The sequence below is a fragment of the Scyliorhinus canicula genome, chromosome 4 (assembly GCF_902713615.1).
Source record: "Scyliorhinus canicula chromosome 4, sScyCan1.1, whole genome shotgun sequence".
Classification (NCBI taxonomy): Eukaryota; Metazoa; Chordata; class Chondrichthyes; order Carcharhiniformes; family Scyliorhinidae; genus Scyliorhinus; species Scyliorhinus canicula.
Genome location: NC_052149.1, coordinates 65,734,560 through 65,758,269, shown reverse-complemented (window position 1 = coordinate 65,758,269; position 23,710 = coordinate 65,734,560). Strand labels below are relative to the sequence as shown.

Genomic DNA, 23,710 nt, shown 5'->3' with positions numbered 1-23,710 from the left:
TAGGCCTCGATCCCCGGGTTAAAGTGAGTTTTTATACTCACCCAGAGATTGCTCCTCCTCCTCTGAACGGCTCCCAAAACTGGACCTCGATCCCCGGGTTAAAGTGAGTTTTTATAGGCTAGGACCCCTCCCAGCCACGTTACTCCCTCCATAGCACTCTTCTGCTGATCCCGGCGGCTCCCGCCACACCTCCGACCCCTCCCAACGTGGGGCTACTTCTCCTCCCCCATACCCATCAGCAGACCCTCCTCCTCCCCCTCCCGCTCTCGTGCGGGAAAAAAGCCCGCGCTTCTCAGCTCCGACCCCGCCCCCATCCACCCTCAGCGCGGGAAACAAAAGAAAAGCTCGCGCTTTCCCTCTGCCCGACCCCGCCTCCTTGAGGGTAGCCCCCCTTGCAGCCCCCACCACCAGTTCCCCACACTCCAAGTCTACCCCCAACTCGAGCCCATCCACCGAACCCACGCAAAAAAGACAGTGCCCCACCCGCCCTCGAACCAACACACAGCCAGCTTAAAACAGCATGAAACAGCATAAAACAGAGACCCTTCCCACCAAACGTTAACACAGTTATTTACAAACCCCCGACCCTCAGTTAGAGTCCAACTTCTCGGCCTGCACAAAGGCCCACGCCTCCTCCGGGGACTCAAAATAAAAGTGCCGGTCCTTGTAGGTGACCCACAGACGCGCCGGCTGTAACATGCCAAACTTCACACTCTTTCTGTGGAGCACCGCCTTCGTCCGGTTGTACCTGGCCCTCCGCTTAGCCACCTCTGCACTCCAGTCCTGGTAGATCCGCACTACCGTGTTCTCCCACTTGCTACTCCATTCCTTCTTGGCCCAGCTAAGCACACACTCTCGGTCAGCGAACCGGTGGAACCGCACCAGTACCGCCCGTGGCGGCTCATTCGGCTTGGGCCTCCTGGCCAGTATTCTGTGGGCCCCCTCCAGCTCCAGGGGCCCCTGGAAGGACCCAGCTCCCATCAGTGAGTTCAGCAAAATGACCACATAGGCCCCCAGGTCTGACCCCTCCAGCCCCTCCGTGAGGCCCAGGATCCGCAAATTTTTCCGCCTCGACCGGTTCTCCATCTCCTCGAACCGCTCCTGCCACTTCTTATGGAGCACCTCATGCATCTCCACCTTTACTGCGAAGGCCGTGACCTCATCCTCCCTTTCAGAGGCTTGTTGTCGGAGCTCCCGGATCTCCACCCCCTGGGCTGTCTGCGTCGCCAGCAGCTTGTCCGTATTAGCCTTCATCGAATCTAGCAGCTCCACTTTTAGCTCCCGAAAACAGCACTGGAGAGTCTCCTGCTGCTCCTGCGCCCACTGCCTCCATTCCTTGAGGCCTCCGCCGGCCGCCATCTTGATTTTCTTCCCCCGCTTTTTCTTAGGCGTGCCACCGCTATTTTGCTGGCCCCACTCCTGGTCCGGACCATAAACCACTGGGGATCCACTGCAGACACCTTCCCACGTCGGGAACTGTCGAGCAAGTACCGCTGGGGGCCCTTAAAAGAGCCCAAAAGTCCGTTCCTGGCGGGAGCTGCCGAACGTGCGGCTTAGCTCCGCATAGCCGCAACCGAAAGTCCTTAATGGTAGTGTTAATGGCTAACGAATGTGCTAATCATAGAATTTACAGTGCAGAAGGAGGCCATTCAGCCCATCGAGTCTGTACCGGCTCTGGGAAAGAGCACCCTACCCAAGGTCAACACCTTCCACCCTATCCCCATAACCCAGTAACCCCATCCAACACTAAGGGCAATTTTGGACACTAAGGGCAATTTATCATGGCCAATCCACCTAACCTGCACATCTTTGGACTGTGGGAGGAAACCGGAGCACCCGGAGGAAACCCACGCACACACGGGGAGGATGTGCAGACTCCGCACACACAGTGACCCAAGCCGGAATCGAACCTGGGACTCTGGAGCTGTGAAGCAATTGTGCTATCCACAATGCTACCGTGCTGCCCTTAATAATGGCATAAAGGTAAGATAGCAGAATGTGTAAATGGCAGAACAAAGATCAAGCTGGAGTTTCTGCCAACTCCAGTATGATGCCACCACCAAACACATCCTGTCCTCCACCCCCACTGTCGGCAATCCGCAGGGACCTCTGACGCCCTGGTCCACTCTTCCATTACCCCCAACTGCTTATCCACTTCGTATGGAACCTTCCCATGCGATCGTAGAAGGTGCAGCCTTCTCACTCCTCCCATCCAAAGTCTCAAACACTCACAGCGCCGAGAAACACATGGCTATACAACGCCACTCGCGTTAAATAAGGGCCCTCAGTGGGAGTGTGCAGTCGAGGCCCCACATAGCCCATTTTCTACACCGAGGAGCTCTGCTCGCTGGGTGTCAGGATGCTCAGGTGACACCAGCAGTACCAGGGTACCACCCTGCCGAAAGGGCGTGCACCCAGGTCCTCCAAACCCTTGGGAGACCCCCACGAGTTCTGTTCCATCTGGCCCCTGTTTGTGGGGATCAGTGCTGAATGAGAGCGATAGATCCCAACGCCTCAGGTACCTCGGGAATCTGCACATTAAAGTGAGACTAGGGGCAGGATTCTCCGACCCCCCACCTGGTTGGAGAATCGCCGAGGGTCGGCGTGAATCCCGCCCCCGCCGTCCTCTTAATTCTCTGCCCCCTGAAAAAAATGCCCCGGCGTGAATTGCGTCGCCGGCCTCGGAGCATGGCGGGGACCCGCGCGACTCAATGGGCCTCGGGGCCGCCTGAATTCTCCGGGTCGCGATGAGCCAAAATCCCGCCCGTTTAACGAGGGTCCCGCTGGCGTAAATCAAGGGAGGTCCCTACCGGTGGCACCCAGCTCCGTGGACGGCCTCCGGCTTCTCGGGGGGGGCACGGGGGATCTAGCCCCGGGAGGTGCCCCAACGGTGGCCCGGCCCATGATCGGGTCCCACCGATCCACGGGCGGGCCTGTGCTGTGAGGGCACTCTATTGTTCCGCACTGGCGGCAGTAGCAGTCCGCAATTGCCGGTGCGGAAATGAAGCCCTCTGCGGATGCGTGGGGATGACGCCAGCACACGCTGGCGCTCCCACACATGCAGCAACTCGCGCCAGCTGGCGGAGGCCCTTGGGTGCAGGTTGGCGTGACGCCAAGCCCCTTTCCCGCCGGCCGGCGGGGCGCAAACCAGTCCGGGGTGGGCCTAGCCCCCGAAGGTGCGGAGGATTCCGCACCTTTGGGGCAGCCCGACGCCGGATGGTTCACGCCACTCCGTCCTGCCAGAGCTGGCCGCTACGGTGATTACGGAAGAATCCCGCCCTAGCTGTTTCGCTTTGATATGGAGATTTGCTAAAAAGTGATCCTGCCCAAAATGTGCAGAATTTACAACGTAACGTCTCGCAAGATCACATTAGATCTTGCGAAGCGTTGTGAGCCGAGTAGATCCCAGGAGCGGGATCAGCGATGCGCTGTAGCGAGTTGCTTTTCGAGTGCAGTGTGGCCATTGGATCGCACCCGTTATCTTGGTCTCATACCCACATGCCCATCCTTGGCCACAGGAATGTTCCAGTGAAGCCCAAAGTAATTTGCATAAGCAGCATCTCATCTTCCAATTCGGCACTTTACACTTTCTGGACTTAACATTGAGTTTTACGACTTCAGACCGTGAACTCTTTCCTCTGTATTGTCCTCCTTTTTTAAATCTAATTTTTTGTCCCAATGTTCCCTCCTCCCCCACAGGATCATCTGTCACGTTTTAGAGTTTTCATTCACAATGCACTGACATTGTTCTGCTTTAACACATTCTGCTATTTTACTTTTATGTCACTACCAACACCTCTTTAGCCTTTAACACTACAATTAATGCTCCTTTTGTCTTATGCTCATGACATCTCTGTCAAAGCTCTCCGAGCTTCCACCCAGCCTTGACCGTTTATTTGGCTCCACCTACTCCACCCTTCTTAAACAGGATAAAATCTATCATATTTCTCCCTCTCTTTAACTCTGAAGGAGAGTCATGCGGACTTCAAACATTAACCCTGTCTCTCTCTCTAAAGATGCTGCTACACCTGCTGAATTTTTCTCGCATTTTCTGTTTTTATTAAAGAAATGCTCAGTGCAGCTTCCACCAGAGAATTCCATCAGTGCTGAGTAGAGTTGATGGAAGAGAGAACATGCCTCCTTTTTATAGTATTAGCTGCCATATTCTGGTAAACATTTAAAGGTCCAGCCCTTTAACGAATGTTAGTGAATGGATGGGGCAGTGGGTGAATGGGTGGGGGAGTGGGTCAATGGGCGCCGGAGTGAGTGAATGGGGGGGAGTGGGTGAATTGGCTGGGGGATAGGTGAATGGGCAAGGTGGCTAGGTGGAAGAGTGAGTGGATGAGCGAGGTGGCTAGATGGGTGAGTGGGTGAATGGGTGAGGTGGCTAGGCGGGTGAATGAGTTAGATGGGTGAGTGGGTGAATGGGTGAGTGGCTAGGGAGGTGAGTAGATAGTTGGATCAGGGGTTAGTCATAGCAGGTCCTGGATAGTTGAGGATAACTCCGGTGATGATGAGGGTTAGTGGGGTGGGAGAATGTTTAGGAGATTTATTATGGAGTAATTCTATTGTTAGCAGGTTTTAGTCTGTCTGACATATCCTGGATAACTATTCTGGCAGGTACTACGCGTCAGTTCCAATTATTTCAGCTTAGAGTCAGAGGTGATCGCTCAGGGTGCAGGCAGCAGGGGAATTGTCCATTGGAAGTTTAATATTCCCGGGCAATACCCACATAGGTTCACAGGTTAGGACTTCCACAAGATCCCAACAGGCACCTTCCATTGTACCTCCAATCTCCAGTGATCCAGAGACTGGATTTGAGTCACTGTGTTCTTTATAAGACTGACTGACCTATGTTGTAGACTACATTTCTATGGCTTAAGTAAATATTACTAATAAAATTGACATGTCATATCTCTTTTAATCTTTTCTCCTTCCGTCACATTGTTATCCCTTGCTTCCCTGAAGACATGATGCACTCTTGCTAAATCTCATAGTTTTGCAGGCAAGGGTAACTTCTAGTACCTCATGGGTAATTTTCACCACATAGTGGATGTTGATAAAAATCTCCAGTAGTCTAGCTTGATCCAGCCTGCACCCAAAAATAAGTTCAAAGAGAGGTAACCCAATGAGAGCAGAAACGTCAGCTAACTTCCCCACCACCCGCCTATCCCAGCCCTGGGGGAGACTGTGTCCAGTTTTCAAACCCTAAGCACCATCTTTGCCTGGGTCAGCCAACTTAGCCATAATATGAATCTGAATCTGGTGTGATTTTATCAATACTATGTTGAGTGTGTTGAGTTTACACCAACAATAGTGCAGGAAATTGAGTTTTAAACTATTCTGCATATTAATACAAAAGGTCTCTTAATTCAAATGCAATGTAGTACTGCATTCAACAGTGGCAGAGATACAAGTGTTAAATTCTCAATACCCAATAAATTTAGACCAATGCACAAATTTTAAACACATCAATTTTTCTAGGACTTGTAATGATATGTATGTTGGTACGCCAGTGAAGGATTAATTATTACATCTCAGTGTAATGTAAACACTAGAGGACACCACCAGTTCCCAGTATAAATATCAGACCTCAGGGAATCTTAGGTCGTGTTAGCAGAGGAAAGAGATTGATCACAGATCAGGCAATAATATAGATTAGCGAGAAGTATCACAAGTGTATCATTAGTTAATATTAGATGATAGATTACCGTATTAATAGTTATAGCTCTGTAGAGTGTTCAAACACTTTAATTTAATCATTATTCAATAAATTAGTTTTGCTTCAATCTAAAGAGTGCTGGTTTCTTTATCATCTACTCATCAAACCATTCTGGATCTCACGGCAAAGAATACGACATATTACAACAAAGTGTAATATAACAGGACTGGCACTCATTCCTGAATGAACTCTCAGCCTGTAATGGAAGCTTGTCAAAGGGGTGGAAGGGGAACAGCCCACTGCACATCAGTAGCCCTGACAGAGGTAGAATTTAAAGGGATACGGCACTCAAAAGTAAGTGGCTGAGTGGAATGGGGTAAATTGTTGCAGCTGTTACAAGGACGATACATGTTGAAAATTTATTTTTCAGTCTATGTTGGGACAGAGAATGAGCAATAGGCTCAATTCATAGGTTGATAGCATGTTGGAAGGGAGGGGGAAACCAAATAACTCCTTGGAGAATATGGCCGGAGGAAGGAAAAAGTGGAAGGGAAGGGGGAATCTCAAGGATAATAGCGTAAGCATGACAATTTGCATCACCATCCTGGAATTAGAGGGTGGGGGAAAAAATGGATCCTGCTTTTGTCGACTGCTGACGCTTGGTATAAAAGGATAGCCATCACATGATCAAGGTGCCCGAGGAGTCATTTCCCTTGTGACCTACATCAGCACAGAAGCATATGAACATTAAATGAATAATGTGCAGACATGCACATTCAGAAAACACTTACACTATACATGTATTTGTTTTTCAGCTTGATGTCTGGACTAGCAGCTTTGGATGCAAAAGCTTCAAGTCGATTGGGTCTCATTACAATTGCATACTACCTCTGGACGACCTTTGTGGCTGTCGTTATCGGAATAATTATGGTCTCCATCATACATCCTGGTGGTGCAGCCCAGAAGGAGAGTATTGATGACAGTGGAACGCCAATCATGAGCTCTGCTGATGCATTGTTGGATCTGATACGGTATGTGCAACTATTGTCCTGGAGTTCTGGGATTACAACACCTCCAGAGAATTCTGTGTCCCTTAGCCATCTAAGGGATAGCTCTTTCAAAGTGCATTTTACTTCAAGCACTGTGAACAACAGCTTACTTTGACAGAAGCAATGGATAATATTTTATGTTAAAAATGATGAGTAGTTGTAATATTCTCATGGCATTTTCCCTGAAAGCAGTCATTCTCAGAATAGCATTACATAATGCAATGCTAACATAATGTGGCAATCAAATTATCAGATTCTTCTATTGTGAAAGCTAATCTTGTCCACTGAATAGAGCAGGAGATACCCTTCCCTTCAAGGAAATATTGATAAAGATAAAGGCACAAGGGCTTCAGTGCATAACTGCTTCATATGGACCAAACGCTCATATATGATCACTGGTCCATTCTTGCTTCCTGAACTATACTATGAAAATTAGTTTAAACCAGACTGTTGGTTGGGACAATGCAAATGACCATTATCCTTTGAATATTGGGTCCTGTGCTTTTGATTAAAGTTTTTTCTGGGGAGTAAAAGAGAAAAAATTGAAACTCTGAATTAACTTGTCTCATGCCACTCTTTTACTGCTTTGTGTTAAATGTGAAAATGCACTTTCTTCATATTAATTTTAGATTTTTTTCTGCCTCTCCGTTAAGCTTATCGAAAGTAGCTTCCATTAGAACCGTAAAATTCAGTTTAATGACCATTTACTTGAAATATTTTTCTGGCCTGTTCTGATTATTTTCGACTTGCCTAAATTAGGTCGAATTATGGTCAAATAAAAGCAATAAACTGCGGATGCTGGAATCCGAATCAGAACTTATTTGAATCTCAAATCTGAAGTCACACAGACACAAGGGGCTGGATTCTCAATTATTGGGACTGTCTCCCCACGCCGGCCTCACAACGGTGGAATTTTACTCCTGAAAATCCTGGATTAAAGGGACACAAATTCCCAGCCCTGCAGGGGGCTAGCAGGGACCCGGAGTAAATCTCGCAGCTTTTGCTGCAGATACGGGCCCCCGCACTTCCGGGTCAGAGGACAGTCGGGGCGGAGGATGTCGGAGGGGCCTCTGGCAATGGCCCCAGGCGTACTCCCCGGTGACGCCGCTTTTCGGTGTCCGGAGAATCGACAAACCGGCCCCAATCCCGATTGTCATGTCAAACTGCATTCTCTGCCCTCGTGCCCATCGCGATTTTGGCATGAGGGTGCGGAGAATCCAGCCCAAGACATTCCCCGAAGATGCTGCCAGACATGCTGGGCTGCATTCTCCGTAGCCCAAAGCTAAAATCGTGATCGGCGATCGGGCGGAGAATGGATTCCGATGCCGGAATCGGGGCCGGCGCTGGTTTGATGCTGGTCTGCCATGCTCCATCCCCTCCAAACCGGCATCGCCGTGACGCGAGCCATTTCAACACAATTGGCGTGACTTCGGTCGGTCTACCTACGATGCTCCGCCCCTGATGGGTCGGGTTCCCGGTGGCACGGGCCACATGTGGTCCTTAGCGTGCGGGAACACGGCAGGAACCGTGCCACTGGGCAGGGGGTGGGGGGCTTCTGCAAGAGGGGATGGTGGGGGTGGCCATGCGGTGGGCTGTGGGGTCACGGTTAGCGGGCTGGGTTCGTGCACGGCCGGTGCCATGTTTTACAGTGTGACCGGTGCAGGTCATCAGCCATGCGCTTGCTGCGCCCGGGATCGGGCCATTCTCCAGCTGATTTCGGTGTAATCCACGGGGGTTTCACTCAGCACCGGTGCTAGCCCCACACCAGGACCAGAATCGATGAGGGTTTCGCAACGATTTTTTAGTCGTGAACGTCCACACATAGAATTTTTTACATAGAATTTACAGTGCAGAAGGAGGCCATTCGGCCCATCGAGTCTGCACCGGCTCTTGGAAAGAGCACCCTACCCCCTACCCAAGGTCAACACCTCCACCCTATCCCCATAACTCAGTAACCCCACCCAACACTAAGGGCAATTTTGGACACTGAGGGCAATTTATCATGGCCAATCCACCTAACCCGCACATCTTTGGACTGTGGGAGGAAACCGGAGCACCCGGAGGAAACCCATGCACACACGGGGAGGATGTGCAGACTCCGCACAGACAGTGACCCAAGCCGGAATCGAACCTGGGACCCTGGAGCTGTGAAGCGATTGTGCTATCCACAATGCTACCGTGCTGCCCGTGCCCCTGCCGGACACATGCTCCACTTGTCAAAAAGTAGGGCTGGATTCTCCGATTTTGAGGCTATGGCCAGAGCATGCGTCGAGTCTTACGACAGAAAAGTCAGCGCCACCCCCGCACCGATGCTCCGCCCGATGGGGGGGCTAGCAGCCACGCCACATGAAACCCCCGGCGTTCCCAATAGAAACAGCTGGAGAATTGCCAGGCCCATGGCCAAGCATGCGTGCGGCAACCTGCAGTGGCTGCGCCGTGCAACATGGCGCCAGCTACGCGCGGACCCGGCATGTCTGAAAGTGCCCCCCTGTAAACCCTCTCGCTCCGGGCAGCACAGTAGCACAGTGGTTAGCACAGTTGCTTCACAGATCCAGAGTCCCAGGTTCGCTTCCCGGCTTGGATTACTGTCCATGCGTAGTTTGCACGTTCTCCATGTGTCTACGTGGGTTTCCTCCAGGTGCTCCGGTTTCCACCCACTGTCCAAAGATGTGCGGGCCAGGCTAAATTGCCCCTTAGTGTCCAAAAAGGTGAGGTGGGGTTCTGGGATAGGGTGGATGTGTGGGCTTGAGTAGGATGCTCTTTCCAAGGGCAGGTGTAGACTCAATGGGCCGAATGGCCTCCTTCTGAACTGAAATTTTATGATTCTACCCCTGGACCACCCCCACCAATCTCCCCCCCCCCCCCCCCCCACCCCAGCCCCTGCCAAAGCCCCCCGGCATGCAGAAGGGCTCCCCCCCCTCCCCCCCAGAGCTGTGGTGGTGCTGGACACAGTCCGCAGCAGCCACGGGAGGTTGACGAAACCTCAGACCACAAGTGATCCACGCCATCAGGGCGTCAGCCCATCGGGGCTGGAGCATCAGGGCAGGGCCTTCATTTGACGTCCCAACAGCATGCGGTGTACTCACCAATAATGCCGTTTGGAGGGGTGGAGCATACAAAAACAGGCACCGCACCGGTTTCGGCATCAAAAGGGATTCTCCGCCCAATCGCCGAATGCGATTTCGACATCGGCAATTGGAGAGTCCAGCCCTTAGTATCCCAAACGGAGAATCCAACCCTCTGAGTTATCCCAGCAATTTCTGTTTTTACTGTTGGTTGAATTGTTAACCGTTGAAATGCTGGCTTATTTTCTAAGTTTTCAATTTGTGCACTCCAGTGCTGAAGCAAAAATATTATTGCAGTAAAGTTGCTCAAACACAAATAGCTTTATGAATTGAATAAATGACTAAAGTGTAATATTCAAAATAACGTTCAATGCAAATAAAACCTCGACCACAGTTCCTCACACAACCCTTTTCCTTTTTTCTTAATTTCTTGCATGTCGTTCTGAAATTTTAATTTTAGTTTTCTTTCTTTTTTTTACACTAATTGTGGTAAACCACTGTTAGTATATTATATGTATTGTGGTAAATTGTTACTGTACTACATGTATTGTGGTAAACCACTGCCTGATGGCTCTGCCTCCCCTCGGGTTCGGAATAAAGGTGGCTGGCCTCTGGCCCTGCCTCAGTTCAGGATCAGAGGCTTTTCAGGAGGCTTATTAAAGCCTCAGTTCTGTTCACTACTTGTCTCGTGATTAATTGATGGCACATCAATTTAATAAGCTAAACGTCTAACATGAATTCATCGCTCAAGCCTGATCGCTTGGAGCTGGACCCACAGGCAGCCGACGCCCCTGCAACATTTGAGCACTGGCTAAGCTGCTTTGAAGCTCACCTCGGATCCTCCACCGAAGATGTCACCAACCTCCAAAAGCAGCAAATACTCAACGCATGAGTGAGCCCGCAAATTTTTCTTCTCATCACAGACACCCCCTCGTATACGGAGGCGATAATGCTGCTGAAGGGACAACACGTGAAGTCAGTAAACAAGATGTATGCCACAAGGCGACAATGCCCCGGAGATTCACAAGCCGAATTCCTGCATGCCTTGCGGGTACTCTGCCAGAACTGTGATTGCCAGGCAGTATCGGCTCTCCAACACATGGAGCTGCTGAGCAGGGACACCTATGTCACGGGCATTAAATCGAACTACATCCGCCACGCTTGCTGGAAGGGGGTACACATGGCCTCCCAGAGACAGTGCAGCTCTCAAACTCGCTTGAAGTGGCTTTCCAGAACATGGAGGCCTATACTTCCGACCACGCGACACGCTCGTGGACCTCATGGGCGCTGCCATCACCCGACTCGAGTGCGGCGCAAGCCTGTGCCACGCAGCAGCTCGCCAACGCCTGAAGCCCAAAGTGCTACTTTTGCGGCCAGGGTAAGCATCCCAGACAACGCTGCCCTGCACAGAACGCGATTTTTAACGGGTGTGGGAGGAAGGGCCATTTCGTCAAAGCCTGCCAGGCCCGACCTGTCCCTGAAGTTCCGAGGCCCTGCAGCGCTGCCTGTTGCCTGTCGGGGCTGCCCCCAGCTACCGCGCCACTCGCCATTTGTGACCTGTGGGCGTCGCCATCTTCACTGCCACCCGCCATGTGCGACCCATGGGGGCTGCCATCTTCGCCGCCATCTTTGATTTTGCCCGCCACGCGCGACCCATGGGGGCTGCCATCTTTGACGCCATCTATGATGCCACCCGCCGCGCGCGACATATGGGGGTCGCCACCTTGGGACTCTGCAGCCTCCCGGGGCCCCTGCTCAACTGGTCATACGCTGGCCGCCGCCATCTCTGACCGGCCCACCCATCACCTTCCGAAGCTCGCCTCCATCACACTCGACCAGTCTCAACCTCATCGCCTCACGAAACCCACGATGACCATCCGGATCAACGGGCATGAGACGGCCTGCCTCTTCTACTCTGGGGGCACAGACAGCTTTATCCATCCAGATACGGTAAGGCGCTGCTCCCTCCCAATTTTACCTGGCCTCCGGATCACATTCCGTAGAAATCCGGAACCTTTCAGTACAAGGCGTAGAGTACACTAACTTTAAGCTCTATGTCCTCCCCCATCACTGCGCTGCCCTATTACTGGGGCTCGACCTCCAGTGCCTCCTCCAAAGCCTTACCTTAAAGTTCGGTGGACCCCTGCCCCCCTCACCGTCTGTAGCCTCACGACCCTTAAGGTCGCCCCACCCTCGCTCTTTGCTAACCTCACCCTGGACTGTAAACCCGTCACCACTAGGAGCAGAAGATACAGTGCCCGGGACAGGGCCTTTATCAGGTCGGAGGTCCAGCGAACCCAACGAGAAGGGTTCATTGAGGCTAGTACCAGCCCCTGGAGAGCCCAAGTGGTGGTCGTCAAGACTGAGGAGAAGCACCGGATAGTCATCGACTACAGTCAGACCATCAACCGGTACACGCAGCTCGATGCGTACCCCCTCCCCCGTATATCTGACATGGTCAATCAGATTGCGCATCATCGAGTCTTCTCCACAGTTGACTCGAAGTCTGCACACCACTAGCTCCCTATCCGCCCGGAGGACCACCAATACACTGCCTTCGAGGCAGATGGCCATCTCTACCACTTCCTCAGGGTTCCCTTCGGCGTCACCAGTGGGGTCTTGATCTTCCAGTCAGAAATGGACCAAATGGTTGACCAGTATGGGCTGCGGCCCATGTTCCCGTACCTAGATAATGTCACCATCTGCGGCCATGGCCAGTAGGACCATGTTGAAAACCTCCGGCATTTCCTCCACACCACTAAGTTCCTTAACCTACCATACAATAAGGAGAAATGCGTTTTCCGTGCAACCCACCTAGCCATCCTTGGCCATGTTGTGGAAAACGGAGTCCTAGGACCCAACCCTGACTGCATGCGCCCCTTACCCTCCCCCACTGCCCCAAGGCCCTGAAGAGATGCCTGGGTTTCTTCTCTTACTATGCCCAGTGGGTTCCCATTTATGCGGACAAGGCCCGTCAACTTATTAAATCCACCATTTTTCCCCTGTCGTCTGAAGCCCGCCTGGCCTTCAACCGTTTTTTTCATTTTGTCAAGGCTCGCAGCCTGCCTTACTCCATCGAGAAGGTCAGGACCGTGACCAGGGACTGCCAGGTCTGCACGGAGTCCAAACCGCACTTCTATTGGCCAGACAGAGCGCACCTGGTAAAGGCCTCCCGCCCCTTTGAGCGCCTCAGCATCGTCTTCAAAGGGCCCTCCCCTCCACTGATCGTAACGCGTACTTCCTCAACGTTGTTGACCAATATGCAAGATTCCCCTTTGCCATCCCATGCCTTGACATGACCTCTGCCACCATCATCAAGGCCCTGCACAGTCTCTTCACCTTGTTCGGGTTCCCCACCTCCATCCATAGCGATCGGGGTTCCTCCTTTTCTGAGCGATGAGTTGCGTCAGTTCCTGCTTAGCAAGGGCATCGCCTCAAGCAGGACGACCAGCTACAATCCCCGGGGCAACGGACAGGTAGAGAGGGAGAACACGACCATCTGGAAGGCCGTCCTTCTGGCCCTAGAGTCTAGAAGCCTCCCAGTCTCCCGCTGGCAGGAGGTCCTCTCCGATGCGCTCCACTCCATCCGGTCGCTCCTGTGCACTGCTACCAATGAGACCCCTCATGAACGTATGTTTGCCTTCCCCAGGAAGTCCACCTCCGGAGTCTCGCTCCCATCCTGGCTGACAGTCCCAGGGCCCGTCCTCCTCCGGACGTATGCAAGGAGTCATAAATCGGATCCCCTCGTCGAGAAGGTACTGCTCCTCCATGCCAATCCACAATATGCCTACATCATGACGGGTGGCAGGTCACAGTTTCCCTCCGGGATTTGGCACCTGCAGGTTCCCCAGCAACCATCACCACCACCCCCGCCCATACACCGTCCCCCCTCCACCGACTCAACAACGGGGTGAAGAAGAGGACAACACGCTCCCGGACGCACAGGTCTCCACATCAGTGCCCACACCACAGCTGGGACTGAGGCGATCACGGCGGAAGGTCAAGGCCCCTGACAGACTTGACCTTTAAGTCCACTTCACCCCTGCTGGACTCTTTTGTTTAACAGGGGGTGAATGTGGTAAACCACTGTTAGTGTACTATATGTATTGTGGTAAACTGTTACTGTACTACATATTTGTGGTAAACCACTGCCTGATGGCTCCGCCTCCTCTCGGGCACGGTATAAAGGTGGCTGACCTCCGGCCCTGCCTCAGTTCAGGATCAGAGGCCAGGAGGCTTTCTGTTTAGCTTATTAAAGCCTCAGTTTTGTCCACTCCTCGTCTCGTGATTAATTGATGGCACATCAAATATATATTCCATTCTACCGATTCCAAACTTTTCTTCCAGTTTCTTTTAAATAATATTTACTCACTCTGTTTTCCCAGTCTCCCTATGTCTGTTGTCCATTTTGGAGGCGAGAGGAACTTCAAATCTTTGACTACAGTTGGTTATAAATCTAGCTTTTGGATATGATGGACTTTTTTTTCTGTCAAGAATTTTCACCATGACATGCCGAGATCAATCTTTGATATCTTTCTCAAGTAGATAACTGTGGAAACAGTAGTTTGGTGGTTATTTTATTGGACTGGAAAACGGAGGCCGGGATTGAGGATCCAGCAACATCAGTTTAAACCCCACAACAAGAGTTTAAATTCAATAATTAAATACATTTGGAATAAAAAAGCTCATCGCAATATCGATGACCGTGCATCGACTGTTTTGTCATAATTTGGCTGACTAATATCCTTAGACGAGGAAATCTGCTGCCCTTACAAAGTCTGACCTTTATGTGGCGACCCTCTGAAATGTTTGATTGTTGTTAGGACAACTCATCACTACTTTCTAAAGGGCAGTTAGGCATGGCAATAAATGCCAGCCTCGTTAGCAATGTTCATGTCCCATGAACGAATAATAAGAAAGCAAAAAACTGATTCATGAGATTGGCCGCTACAATCAACAAACACTAACATTTACTCTTTTACACTGGGATTGAGGTTCAAATCTAGTCTGGACTGATGGGATGAATATTTGCTCAGCTACCTATAAAAGCTTTATCCAAATTTGTTGTAGTCTTAGCCTGGCTCTCAGTGGGCATGGGTTCAAAACCACCTGAGATACAGCATGGAGTGAATGTCTCACTTAGGGTAGGCCAGAGAATGTCCTGTTTGATAACATATTTTGTATACTGTCTGTCGTGTTAGGTACACTGGTATAACACTGGATGCAGCTTAGATCAAAAAGATACTCCAGACCTTGAAGTTCATTCAATCAGGCTTATTGAACTAATAGCATAGTTAGCACAGTTCTCTGTGAGTTCGAATCTGCTAATTTAAGTGTGGTTAGTCTGTCTGACTGACCCAGACTAGCTCTTAGCCACGTGTTGGAGGTGTGAGATTGCAACAACACCGTCGACTGACTCTCTAGATGTTCATCAGTGGAAAGAGGCAGAGTGTGAGTGCCTCGTGTCTTTTATAGTCAGATCCCACCTGAATGTCCTGCCTGTTTATTGGTCGTGTCCTGTTCTCTGTGTCCATTAGCTGCTTGTCTGTGCCTGCCTGTATATCATTGTGTGTGTCTGCATATCATGACACTGTCCTTATGTCTTTGAATCAGACTAAGAGGAACTTTACTCTTTGTCTGATCCTGTTCAACCCGCCTACTCCTGACTCCCAGTGCAAATACAATAGCGTTCCTTTCCTTGACCACACATTTTAATAATTACGTGAAATCCAGCTTCTAGTTCACAGAACAAATATGAATTTACTCATACTATTTTTGTGTGATAATTGTCACAAAAACACGATTTAAATATAAAAGTTATATATACATGAAGAGGCATGATAACCACTTCCAGTTGCAGGAAAGTGACACTTGAATGGCCACCTAATCAGTCAAATAGGTATATTTTTATGGATGATTCACAGTGCTTTCTTTCTCCCACACAGTTATTTAAAAATAGTATTTAATGACCCAATTATACCCCAGTTGAATATCCACATCTGTTGCTCATTAATGGTCAATTTGTTTGTGCAGACTATACAGATGAATTTCTTTAAACTTTTATTTGGAGCATGAGCTCATGCTTTTGAATAACTTCCCCAGTTATATAATAAACGGGATATAAATGCCATTTCAGGTCAATTTTTTGCCTTTGCTTAAAAAAATACAGTGCATGCAATGAGCTGGTAAATCAAGACCATCTCCACTGCTGCACCCTATTGTTGTCATTTCAGTTCAGTTTGTTCTCCTCCCACCTCAGCGATAGCATGAGGCATATAGGCACTGAGGAATATAGCCCAGAACTGGGAGGTTTCTTCTAGCATCTCTTCTGCACTTGTGGCCAGAACAAAAAGGGCCTTTGGGTGATGCTTCACCTTCTTCTAGACTGCAAGGCCTCTATCACACATATTTCTTATCTTCCACTGCATCAGTCATACTGTAGTCATTGTTGGTTTGAGCTTTTTACTATCGATCCTCCCAAGCCCCAGATAAGAACTTAAGAACAAGGAGCAGGATGAGTAGGCAATTCATCCCCTCGGGCCTGCTCTGCCAATCAATAATCATGGTTAGACCATAAGACCTGAAGTTAAAACTCACCACTATTCTTAGAATTCCCCCTATACCAAAAAAAGGTCGATATTCTAAATGGTGAACAGGGATTCTCACTCCCTGACTCCGATGCAGGCTTCTGTGGGTGCTATTCAGGTCAAACTATCTTTTCAAGTTATCCCCCGGTATAACCCATACCTTCACCGAAGAATTTTACCTACTTACCCCTTAATAGCATCGATGTCCTGGGTCCTGCGTTATTAAGGAAGTGAAGTAAGCTAATAACCACTTTTTCAGGTTAAGTTATTTTTATTATTATATTTTTTCTTTTAAAAGCTGCAAACACTTTCTTTACAGAAAGGAAAAAAGATCTTGCGTCTGGCTGCTGCTGGTTGGTTGTACAGACCTTTAGGCCCACCTTGACAATCGATCTTCTTAAAATCTGGTCTTCTTGAGTTGTATTCGTTGGTGAACTCGGTTGCTGTGTCCTGTCCTTCCCATGCACCGAGCTGTGAGAGCTGGCTCTGGCTCTGCTCTACCCTTTCTTCCGGTGGTTTATATTCTCTTTCGAAGAGTTATTAAGTTTTAATGACTTTATTGTAAATGGGCCTGTTTCATTTTGATAGTTTAAAAGTATCTTTGATGTAAACATTTTACTACAACTAACTATTCATTTTGGGCATATCGTCTCCTCTCAGATCTGATTAAACAATGCTTTGGTTTCAATAGTTAACTTTTATTTCTGTGATTTCGAATCGTTTAATTTTCCAATTGTCCCCAGCTCATAACTTTGCCTTTGATTTTGACTTAAATGATGTTTCTCGTAGACAGGTCGTCTCCAATTTTCTTTTAATTGACTTGATGTTCATAGAATTTTACACTTTAGAATTGACACCAAATTCGACTGAGCATCTTCCATCCTTTCCAGCTGTTTACTAAGAGAGTTTATTTCAATTAAGGTGTGAAACTTTGCTTTTAGCTGTATGCTAAAATTTAACTTGGTTATGACTTGAAAGACTTGCCTGTTTTAAACATTCGTCACTTAATGCAATTGAAACTCTCATCCATGCTTTTTCAGATGCTTCCTGAGATAGTTACATTCCATGAAGGTGTGGGCCATTGTTTTAGCTTACCACATGAAACCTGTGTGTTTGCTAAACCTGCTTGTGAGCAAGAATCTGCATTTTATAACCCTGCTCTTTGAAGCTGCTATGAAACTTTTGTGGGATCTTTCCCTGTATCCTCTCAAACCAGATATTGCCAGACTTCCATGTTTCAAATGACACATTTTTCTGTATTTTCAAGAACAGACCATAAGACATAGGAGCAGAATTAGGCCACTCGGCCCATCGAGTCTGCTCCGCCATTCAATCATGGCTGATATCATGGCTGGTTGATCGCCTTTCGACCTCAACTCTACTTTCCTGCCCATTTTCCATAACCCTTCGACCCATTACTAATTAAAAATCTGTCTATCTCGTCCTTAAATTTACTCAATGTCCGAGCATCCACCGCTCTCCTGCATAGTGAATTCCACCAAATCACACATTCAACCTGTTCCCTGCATTCCTAATTCATTCAAATAGAGTCACATGGCATTATTCCAGCTATGTCCAACCAGCATATTGCAACCTGTCTATGATTGTGGTACTTTTAATGTTTGGTTTGCCTGGTTTGCTCAAGCACTCAGTCCTGCTGCAGGGGTGCAGGTGGAACATGAACATGACAAAATAGCTAATGTCCCTTCCCATCTGACCTCAATAATAGGCTTTTCATTAGTTGTAATATATTTGGTATTTACTACTGAGAATGTCTTCGGAGATAATTGCCCTCTCAACTACACAGTAACAGTAAATAAGGTAAATAAGGTTGACTTCTTTATTTCTCTGTGAACCACAAGCTGTTTCTTATATTGACCAAATGACCACTGAACCAGTGTATTAGTTCAAAAGACAGTTTATTAATAAACACAAGGGGCGCGATTCTCTGCACCCGCGGAAAATCGCGACGGCCCGACACGGCCCCGTTCCCGACGTATTCACGTCTGGAAAATGGGCTAGGAACGGGGCCGCGTAAATCACGTGCGCGATGACGCCGGAACGCGACGAAGACACGAACACGCCCACGTGAGGCCGCCCGACGCCGTAAAAAGGCGCGGGCGAGCACAGAAACTGTAGGCCAGGATGTCGGAGCCAAGGACAGCAGCCCTGCGATTCTTGCAGGCTGACGTCGAGACGCTGCTGGATACAATCGAGCAGAGGAGGGGCATCATCTGCCCGCGTAGAGGGCATCGCTACCCTGCCAGCACGGTATGCCAGGCCTGGCGTGACGTGGCTGCTGCCGTCAGTGCTGTGGGGCAGACCCCTCGCTCTGCAGAGCAATGTAGGAAGAAGATGCGCGACCTCACCAGGGCTGTCAGGGTAAGTGCCAAGAGGGTGCCCCCGGGACACAACCATCTCTCCCCCCTTTAATTAATCACCCACCTCCCCCCCCACCCTGGCACGGGGGGTGGAGGGGGATTGGGGCAGAGTGAGTTGAGGGTGGTTCACAAAGCTGTCACAGACCCAGCGCTCTGGCCCCCGTGGAGAGATGCAATGGTCTTATTACAACTTGACCCCCAAACTGTGCCAGTATCTGAACGGACTGCTGATACCTGCCGTACTGTAATGATCTACCTATGCCCCCTCCCCCAACAGGACAAGACCACTCACAACACTCGTGAGTGGAACAAGACTGGAGGGGGTTCGCCCATCCTGCACCCCCTCACCACGTTTGAGTAGAGGGCACTGGACCTTGTTGGGGGATCTGCCACCCGGGAGATCGCGCAATGCAAGGTTGGCGGAGCTGCAACAAGTGAGACAACCCTGCATGACAAACACCCCCCCCCCCCTCCCCCATCCTCTGTCCCTTCACACCCTGCCCACTTGGACACCTCCCCCATCCTCTGTCCCTTCACACCCTGCCCACTGGAACACCTCCCCCATCCTCTGTCCCTTCACACCCTGCCCACTGGAACACCTCCCCCATCCTCTGTCCCTTCACACCCTGCCCACTTGGACGCCTACCCCATCCTCTGTCCCTTCACACCCTGCCTACTGTGCCGTCCAGCGCCCGGCCGAGCGTCTCTAAATAACCCGTTTCATTCTCTTCCCTAGGACGTGATGCTGAACGACCAGGGCCGTCTGGCTCCAGACAGACACAGGCATCTGTCCCCACCGCACCCAGGGCCGCACAACAGAGGGTGCCTGATCAGCGGGGAGTCCCATCTTCCCCAACCGAATCTGTGGAGCAGGACGCCCAGAGGGCGGCGAGAGAGGAAGAGAGAGAAATGGCACGCGAACGCCCTGCGGCCTCTCTGCGGGCCGATGACATAGAGGAGGCGTGCACCGAAGACGACCTCGAGCTTGCGGCACAGCTATCTCCCACACCATCCACCATCCCAGAGACACTCACCCCGGCTGGCCTATTTAGTGATGAGGCTCCTGGGTCACAGTCTGGGTCGCACATCACAGCTGAGTAGGTACAGCAGGTGGAGGTCGGAGCAGCTGAGGGCCCAGACTGGCGGAGGCCAGGCCAGGCCTAGCATGCAGCTGGCTCCCAGACGTTTTCCGAGTTCCTGGAGTTTCTCAACCCACCCGCAAAGCTGATGCATCAAGAAACCCAGGGACACAATGACGGGATGAGGGCTGTCTTCCAGACTCTGCAGACGCTGTTAGAGGAGTCGAACCGCGTCCAGGAGCAGGGAGTGGTGCCGCTCATGGCAGCAACCCAGGCCAACACCGCACGGGTGGCATCCGCGGTGGAGGCAATGGGTCAGGTTATGCAAGGCGTTGGGCTTAATGTGCACGCGTCAACCTCGGCCCTGGATGGGGTTGCCCTCTCACGGGCAGCAACGCGCCAGAGCCAACACGACATTGCCGGCACGCTGCGGGCCTTGGCCGAGTCTCAGCATGTCATGGCCCAGTCGCAGCAGTCAGTCGCGGAGAGCATCAACCGCCTGACACATGTGCTGGATGGCGTCGTGCACTCACAGGTTGAGATCGCACAGTCCCTGGCGGGAATGTCTAACTCCCTGGACTCCGTCTCTGCAAACCTTCGGATCCTGGTGGATACCGTTGCAGGCCTCCAGGACTGGCAGTGCCAGGTGTCGGTGGCGCAACGGGGCACCTCCCCGCTCGCACCTCTGTCCCAAAGTGAGGCCCGGGGGCCACCGGGCTCCCCGAGGGAGGAGGAGGTTTTGGGGCCCGTCCCATTAACTCCATCACAGGACGTCCCGGAATTCTCGGCCTCCCCCCTTCCCATCCCTGGTGCATCGGGTGGGTAGCAAGCAGAGCAGGGTGGCACAACGTCACCCGAGATGCCCGCAGAGCAGCCTGGCCCATCAAGGCCGGGTCGCCCCAGGAAACGCTTGCGGAAGGTGAAACAAGTCGAAGGGGGCGATTCGCAGCAGTCCTCCTCCACTCCTGCTGTAGCATCTGGGGAATCACTTAGACGTAGTGGTAGGGCCCGTAAGGCAACAAAGAGAGACACTGAGTAAGTTGGCACGGGTGATGGGCACAGTTTAGTTGTAGGGGCTAGGGCATCTGTAAATTATTGTTAACATTAAACGCACTGTTTCACCTTACTTGTAATACCGTGTGATTGTTCCACAGCCACAGGAATCGTGATGGTGACCGAGTGTCACTGGGGTTGACGAGCGGTGAAACTTCGGTGCCGGGTGTGCAGTCCCTTCCCCTCCCCCCACCCCCTCCCACAGCTACCCCACGCGGGCACGTGATGGAGTGTCCGTGACGAACACAGCGGTCGCCAAGGTGGATGGTCCAGCTATTGCCATGGGTCAGACTCTCTCTAACGAGTCTGAGCTCACAGCTCATCGCAGAGCGGGCTGTCATCATTCCACATGGCACTGATCACACCCGCTGACACAGCCATCAATGTTGTGCCATACCGTCTGGACCCAGTGGTAAGGGTGATGTCGAAGTGGAGCAGTGTACACTGAGAGGGGGTGTGGGGGGGGTTGTGGTGGTGGCAGTTGTGTGTTGACCCTCTGCACGACTAGCGATGCAGGTGGTGGTTTGCTGCTCAGCGGGGACGTCGCATGCGACGCGTGAACCGTGCTGCCACCAAAGCGTTGCGTGCCCGCCGTCCTCATCGGGTTCGTCGTGCCGCCTCCTGGACATCACCAGCACCTGGGTCGTGTCTGCGTGCTGCGCCCACCACTCCGCCAGCCTCCTCCTCCTCCTCCACCTCCCTCTCCTCCTCCTCCTCCTCGTCTGTGCTGGCACCACTGCCACTGGCTTCTCCCTCCGCCTCCTGCAGCAGGTCATCTCCCCTCTGCATCGCGATGTTGTGCAGCGCACAGCAGACCACAACAATGCGAGCGACCCTGTCGGGCTGGTACTGCAGGGCCCCTCCGGAGTGGTCCAGGCACCTGAATCTCATCTTCAGGAGGCCAAGGCAGCGCTCCACCACACCCCTGGTTGCTGCATGGGCCTCGTTGTATCAGGTTTCTGCATTGGTCTGAGGCCTCCGTATAGGCGTCATCAGCCAAGACCTCAGCGGATAACCCCTGTCGCCTAGCAACCAGCCCCTCAGCCGGGGGGGACGTCCCTCAAACATCGCAGGGATGTACGACTGCGCCAGTATGTAGGAGTCATGCACACTCCCTGGGAACCTTGCACAGACGTTCATGAACGTCATGTGGGGGTCGCATACCACCTGGATATTCATGGAGTATGACCCCCTCCTGTTTGTGTAGACCTCCCTGTCCCCTGCAGGCGGGCGCATGGGGACGTGAACACAATCGATTGCCCCCTGCACCATCGGTATCCCGGCCACGCTGGCAAATCCACGAGCTCGTGACTCTTGACTTGCTCGGTCCTCGGAAAAGGTGATGTAGCGGTCCGCAATGGCATAGAGGGCGTCGGTCACATCCCGGATGCACCTGTGGACCGATGACTGGGAGATCCCGGAGAGGTCCCCGCTCGGAGACTGGAAGGAGCCGGTCGCATAGAAGTTAAGAGCGAACGTCACCTTGATGGCAACCGGGATCGCGTGTCCTCCCCCCATTCCACGTGGGGCGAGGTGCGCCACGAGGTGACAGATATGTATCACCGTCCCCCTACTCAGCCGGAGTCTCCTCCTGCAGGTGATGTCCGTTATTGTTAGGAAAGAGATCCAGACACGGTTCACCCTCGGCCTTGGTCGTCGCCTCTGGCGCCGTGGCTGCACCCTCACTCTCTCCTCCTCCCCCTCCTCCTCCTCCTCCTCCCCATGCTGCTCGACGACTGGCAACTCCTCGGCCCTTCCCTCTGCTGCTGCAGCTGGCCCTGCATCCACTGCGGGTTGTGGCTGTGGATGCTGCTCCATCTCCAAATGCAGTGCAGCGGCCCCAACCACTGCGCAGAACATAGCCGTTCTGTTCACAGACATTGTGCTAACCTACAGAAGGGTGGTGGGGGGCAGAGAAACGGGACATGTTAGACGGAGGTTAGTCGACACCTCGGCAGCCGCCTGCCACGGGATACCTGTGTGTCCCGGTGGCCTGGTCGCGCTGCTGACACGCCGGCAGCCTAACTCCTGGTCACTTTCTGCATCCAACGGGCAGTTAACTACGTCCTCTTCACCGGTGCGTCAGTGGCCTGTGGCCGTAAGCCACAGGGCAAACAGCGGCCTTGTCCTCGTGACCGGCACACCATGGCATGGTGGCATACATTTTGTAACGGGGTTGGACGGGTCACTCGCTCACTCTCTCCCTACCCCCCCACTCCCACTCCCCCCTCAGTCTCTCCCACTCTCCCCTCAGTCTCCCACACTCCCCCCTCCGTCTCCCACACTCCCCCCTCCGTCTCCCACACTCCCCCACCTTAGTCTCCCCCACTCCCCCCTCCGTCTCCCACACTCCCCCACTCCGTCTCCCACACTCCCCCCTCAGTCTCCCACACTCTCCCCTCCGTCTCCCACACTCCCCCCTCCGTCTTCCACACTCCCCCCTCCGTCTCCCACACTCCCCCCCCCTCAGTCTCTCACACTCCCCCCTCCGTCTCCCACACTCCCCCCCCGTCTCCCACACTCCCCCCCCCTCAGTCTCCCCCACTCCCCCCTCCATCTCCCACACTCCCCCCCTCCGTCTCCCACACTGCCCCCCCTCCGTCTCCCACACTCCTCCCTCCGTCTCCCACATCCCCCCACCCCCCTCCCATTCTCGGGGATGCCTTCCCCATTGTGGCCAGACTCCAGCAGTGCGCTGAGCGGTGCGCTCACCTCCTCGAAGCTCTCGTCAGCCCGCACGACTGGTTGACGAACTTGAAAAGCAGGTGTGGTGGCCGGCATGAAAACATGGCGTGATGACGTCGGGACTTCGGCCCATCCAGGCCGGAGAATAG

General features: G+C 52.1%; 1 protein-coding gene across 1 annotated transcript in view; it reads left to right on the top strand.

The window, feature by feature from the left end:
- Positions 1 to 23,710, top strand: part of LOC119964635 (excitatory amino acid transporter 5-like) — a 117,922-nt gene that overhangs the window by 51,228 nt on the left and 42,984 nt on the right. The window contains exon 3 of the mRNA XM_038794374.1: positions 6,478 to 6,693. Coding sequence (XP_038650302.1) covers positions 6,478 to 6,693 — 216 coding nt within the window. The remainder of the gene's footprint in view (positions 1 to 6,477; positions 6,694 to 23,710) is intronic.